At 45.2% G+C, this 6,000-nt stretch overlaps 1 protein-coding gene across 2 annotated transcripts in view; it reads right to left on the reverse strand.

The window, feature by feature from the left end:
* PDE6C (phosphodiesterase 6C) overlaps window positions 1-4,501 on the reverse strand; it is a 70,297-nt gene extending 65,796 nt beyond the window's left edge. For both annotated transcript variants that reach the window (XM_084845843.1, XM_084845844.1), the window contains exon 1: window positions 4,022-4,501. In XM_084845843.1, coding sequence (XP_084701969.1) covers window positions 4,022-4,501 — 480 coding nt within the window. The remainder of the gene's footprint in view (window positions 1-4,021) is intronic.
* Between the last annotated feature and the right edge of the window lie 1,499 nt (window positions 4,502-6,000).

The raw sequence follows: 6,000 nt of genomic DNA on the forward strand, positions 1-6,000 counted from the left end.
CACCCTGAGAACCCACGTTCTGCAGTATGGGCTATTTTACCTATGATGAGTTAGCATGTCATGTATCACACCAGCATGTGTTATGGAGATCACCTACAGAGCCGCTCAGCAAGAGTGGTCAAAAATGCTGCCACTGCTCTGCCCCTCTCAAGCAGTCTCTGTTCCTGAAATTTGCCTAGCAACAAATTGCCCTGCTGCCGGTGCTCTAACCCCTTCGCTGCCTGAAGCCTCCCTCTCCCCTCCTTTGGCGATGCGCCTCGCAAAGTTGCTTTTGCCTGAGCGGCTCCCAAACAGTTTCACCTGTGGTTAAATCCTCACTCCTCCATGAAAAAGCAACATTGCACAATTACCTAGTTCTGCATGTGGTCGCTCCCCATGAGGAGACTCCACATATTAAATTTTGCCCCATCTCTGCAAAGCTTCAAGGAGTGAGAGGCCCCCCACCCCTTTCTGTTGCACATGGGGAGAGATAGGGGACCCAACAAGGATGTGGAAATCTATCCTGGGAAGCGGGGTAGCAGTGAGAGGAGGGGGAAGGAAGGCCTTGAAAATTGGGGTGATGGGGGTTGAGTGTAGCGGGGCAGTGGCGAAGCAGGACTGATACTGGGTTGAGAACAGTGGGCAACTGGCAGAGATAGAAGACAGAAGACTCCCCTAGTGTGAAGCGGGCCAGTCAGAGACAAGCTGGTGACGTAGTGGGAGTGCGAGGGACAGTGGGATGTGGTTTCTACCGCAAAGGAAGCTAGGATTCCTGCCCAATCGAGCAAGAGGACTACAGAGGAAGGAGGGGCGAGGGGGGGAACTATGTTGTGTAGCTTATTTGTCAGATCATGTGATGGGACACAGTAGTTTATTTGCAAAATAACCTACTGTGCATAGCTTATAAGCCACCATAGGTGCATGTGATGTGTGAACAGGCCCTCTGTTTCTATTCAACTTCTATCATCATCTGCTAGGTATTTGACTGTGCCTAGGTTTTGCAGTCTCAGAAAGGCATCAGAACCAGGGAAATATATGACTGACAGGCTACATTCCATTTGGTGGGTCTCAAAGTGCGCAGGCATGGTCTACAGTCTTGGAGTGTTTTCACACATTGAGGTTTATATCAGCTTTGCCCTCCCTCTTGCTATTTATGTGAATCCATGGTTGTGGTCAAAGCCAAATAGAAATCAGGAGAGACATTTGTAATACCAGTTTGCATTCTGGCCAATGTAGGTTTTTACATTCACATCATCACTGCGTTGGAATGGAATGAAGGGAGATAGGATAGCACTCTTCAAGTACTTGAAAGGTTGTCACAGAGAAGAAGGCCAGGATATCTTCTCAATCATCCCAGAATGCAGGACATGGAATAATGGGCTCAAGTCAGAGGAAGCCAGATTCCAGCTGAACATCAGGAAAAACTTCCTGACTATTAGAGCAAGACGACAATGGACCCAATTCCTTAGGGAGGTAGTGGGCTCTCCCACACTGGAGACATTCAAGATGTAGCTGGACAGCCACTTGTCACAGATGTTTTGACTTGGATTCCTGCACTGAGCAAGGGGTTGGACTCAGTGGTCTTATAGGCCCCTTCCAACCCTACTATTCTATGATTGTATGAACTGCATTGATATATATAGGCCATTTCCAATTTAAAGCATTGGAAAGCCAGTATACAATTTCATCAGGATGCCATTATTACTACTACTACTACTATTATATTTATATGCCACCTTTTTTTCCCTTTTGCAAGGAACCCAAGGTGGCTTACATGATTCTCCTCTTCTCCATTTTATCCTCACAACAACCCTGTGAGGTAGGTTAGGCTGAGATTCCGTGACCGGCCCAAAGTCATCCATTGAGCTTCGTGGCCAAGAGCAGGGCCTAGAACCCAGATCTCCTGAGTCCCAGTCGAACACTCTGGCCACTACACCACACTGACTCTCCTCACTGCACCGCACTGTTCACATCAGCTTCTGCAATAGAGCTTATCTGTGGGGGGATCTTCAGGACAACGGAATGAGGAAGCACTTTGGAGTATTACCCGGATTTTCATGGAATCGGCTTTGGTCCTTCAGGGACACATGAAGCAAGATAAGCTGAGTGTAGCGAACCTTTAAAATCTGGCTTTCAGCGCTTGAAAGGAACATACTTCTGGGTGGAGTGGGGAGGAGTAGAACTGAACATCATCAAACTGGCAGGGGCTGCTCAACCAATGAGAGAGGCTTGTTTCCCACCCCTGATCACGCTCCCACTGCTACTACATTTATTATGAATGGAGGGCAACTTATTTTCTTCATGTGTGCAGATTTCCCTGAAGAAACCAAAATCCCCTGTTCTCCAGTGCAGCATCTGAAGGCTCCTGAGAGTTCCCCCATACCCCAGTTTCACTTTCACCACATCCCAGCAGTTTGTTATTGCTCCCACCCAGTTTTTCACCATGTGTGCACTTTTGCCTATTGCATCCAACCCCCCTTCCACACCCCTTTCTCCCTTTCTCCTTCTCCCTGCTCGCAATGAGAAGCTTCTGTAAACCCAAAAGATCATTACTGTGGTAAAGCATAAAGCAGAGAAGGGACTTTACATAACAACAGAGAAACTACTACAGAACATCAAAGAAGCACAACATGGCAACAGCAATTTAAGAGAGCATCAGAGAAGTGAGAGAGTGCTTTAGAGCAAGTTACTGCAGTTACCCTTTAACCCTTTCATTGCAGGAGAGTGAGATTTATTTCTGACTTCTGAGTAAACATGCACAGAAGGGGGGATATGTTAAAGATTAAAAGCAGCCTAGCTAAGGTGAATGAGTGTCCCTGCTACTGCGGTAATGTGAGGAGTCGCTGCTGCGCTCCTGGGGATTTTCTCAATGGGAAAAACTACTTCCATTGGGGAAACAAGAGGGAATGGGGCATCCCACCCCTTTGACCACATCACTGCCAGGTCACAGACGCACACCCAGGATTGAATGCTGGGGGGGCGGGGACATGGCACACTGTGGTAAAACTGCCAGGGAGCCGCTTTCAGTAAAAAAAAAGCCGGAGTAAAAGGAGTTTCAGAAAATGTGGCTTTTCAAGAGGGAAGTGGCTGGTTGGCAGTGGATTGGTGACAACATCATCTGTCATGAAGGACCTCAAACTGCTCTAACTTCACACTAAATCACTTGTTAAGACAGCCCCTGTATCTCACTGCAACATCTCGCTGTTCAGCTTTGTTTGTGAGGAGGTTATTTGGAGACATGAAAACTGACTGAACTATCACCATCAGGAGAGAAACGAGATGCCAAGCCCCGAATCCAAACAAGTACACACCGTGGGAGTGTTTCAAATCCAAAGTTGGATCTGACTATATTATGACATAAACCTATGTCTCCTCATTTGCCTCCTTGTAATTCATGAACAAGTACAGATAACTGTCAACCAGATTGTGATATTGATAATATAATGCTAAAGGCAGAGGGTTGGATCCATATTGAATTTGTTGTGCTTTAGTCCCATTGGGATAAACTAGTGATGACAAATTTAAGTCCCTTTGATTTCACTGGGACTAAAGCACAGCTGACGTAAGTCTGGATACAACTGATATATTTTATCCTCTATACAGATGCAATCTACCCAGCATTGTTACTGCTATATTGAAATTAATGGGAGTTGTGCTTAACCATAGCTATGAGAAGCAAAGGTAGAGATTTACAAGTAGCTAGTGCAACCTATGAACTTTACATTAGTCATCACTGGGTGCTGTATTTGCATGTTTACATTGACTTTCTTACAGGATAAATACAGAATCAGGAAATTTGCCAATTTTCAACACTTGAGCTAAAGCATCCTGATGTATTGCCCTCTTGCACCCCACCCTTGCCTCATTTCCAGCAATATGCCCAGATATGGGATTGGCTCTAGAAAGAACAGCCCTCTCATCATTGCCCTCATTCTATCCCATAAACTCTATCCTCTTGTTTTGAAGAAGGGACTTGACCCATACTCTAGATTCCAGAAAGGACTTTAGCCATCTCCCAAACCCAGAAAATATTACTACTTACCTTTTTGACATCTGGTATGTTAAAAAGCTTTTTGGTTTGAGCAACCCAACCCACTATCCCAATGTCCAGAGGAAAAACAACTTCTCTCTCAGGAGGCACCAAGTTGTTCTCATATTTGGAGGTAGCGGTGACATCTAAGAGCCTGCTAGCCAGCTCTGGAGTACCATTGCGGGAACGGCAAATAAACATGCTACACCGATCAGCTTCCAACAACTGTGCCAACCTTTGCAGGACTTTATGCGCTATCTTCTCCACACTGGTTGCTTCTTCCTGGAGTTCCATCATCAACTCAAAAAGCAGTTGACATTCCTCTAGTTTGGTCATCTCCTTGAAGGAGACACCATCCTTCACATCCCCAGGGCTGACTTTGAAGATGCTTCCCACTGCTTCTAGCCGCAGTTTCCGGTCATAATATTCCTTGGCAAATTGTGGGTTGTTCTCCAGATAATTCTCAACATCATCTTTATTTATCTCACCCATTTTGTTTCACTCCTCCTTGGCAGCTTTTGTTATGGTTGTTTCGTTACACCTGCATTACTATTGAAGCAGCAGCAACCACAGCCAAAGGTCTTACTTTGCTTCTAAGGGGAAAATGGTTTGTTGTACATTCAGTAATTCCCATCGGCATGGACCTGTAGGCTTGCTCTGTGGCTTTCCAACCTTCTAAAACCCTTGAGGTATGACAGCAGTCCACTGGCTTAGTGTCTTCTTAGTGAAGGATCCAGCACACTGCTAATTAAAGAGATGTGAGGACACTAAACCCTTGAGCACTCTTAGCTCATAAATCCAAAGGGAGGCATTCTAGCATGATAAACTAACCCTAACAATTTCTACGCTGTGCAACAGCGTAAAAACAAAATGCATATGTAAGTGCATGTACATATATCCGATATGGTCTTTCTCTTTATGATTTCTTGACATGCAGATTTCCACAGATATGAAATGTGGGAAATTCCTAAGCCTCTCTCCTTCCCCAAAGGTGTGAAGATAAGTACTTCACATGCTGGCATGTGCACTCTCATGCACATGCACACTCTTCAGTATAAATGATACTTTGTTACACAACAGCACACTGGAAAGTCACTCAATGCTTGGAAAGGCTTTTCTTCTTCAAGATAAATGGGTGGTGCTGGAAACCCTAATTATCCATAATCATAGTAAAACAAATGCATCAAATGCATCAAATACTGAAGTCAATGCACAAAGTTACACTCAATGAGCCATAGCTTTTGGGAAGGGTCAGTAAAATGCAATCCTACCCACACATGGGGTTGGGTCCCAACTTAGACATGCTTGGAGCAGACCCTTTGACATCAATGGGGCTTAAATTTGTCATGAATAACTTGTCTCATTGATTTCAGTGGAACTGCTCTAAGCATGACTAAGTTTAGGAGCCAATCTACATGACCAATTTAATGTGGAGGAAGAGCACATCAGGGTCATTTGCAACAGATGATGCTTCTCCAATCTGCAGCCACCCTGCAGCTTCCCTCTGGAAAAGGCGCATTTTCGGGAAGTCGTTTTACTGCGTTGTTTTTCTTAAATGCAGCTCTGGAGTGATTCCACTGATGTGTGCCCCATCCCCCATGTTAAATTCTGGGCATGCCTAATTCTGTGACCAGGCTATGACATAGCAGTGACCTGATCAAGGGATGGATTTGCCCCCCTCCCTTTTTTGGACACAGGCTTCTTCCCACTTCCCATTCACAAGCCTTTACCCACTGAGAATCTGTAGTGTCTTTTCCCCATTGAGAAAATCAGAGGCACGCCGTTTCACATACTAGCTATCTAGCCTCTTTTCCTATTCACAATAGCAGTTTCATTCACAATACTGGAGTATATAGTGCACAATAAAGAATACACAGAGGCGAAGGAGAGGATGCAGCCAGGAGCAGGAGCCCGCAGACATTGTATTTTGCTATATAGATACTGCATAAGAATGCACGAGGGGGAGGAGAAGAGGTGGCCAGCTGTATTGA

Source organism: Heloderma suspectum, chromosome 3, assembly GCF_057233095.1.
Source record: "Heloderma suspectum isolate Gila_16-S chromosome 3, 16-S_ref, whole genome shotgun sequence".
NCBI classification, from domain to species: Eukaryota; Metazoa; Chordata; class Lepidosauria; order Squamata; family Helodermatidae; genus Heloderma; species Heloderma suspectum.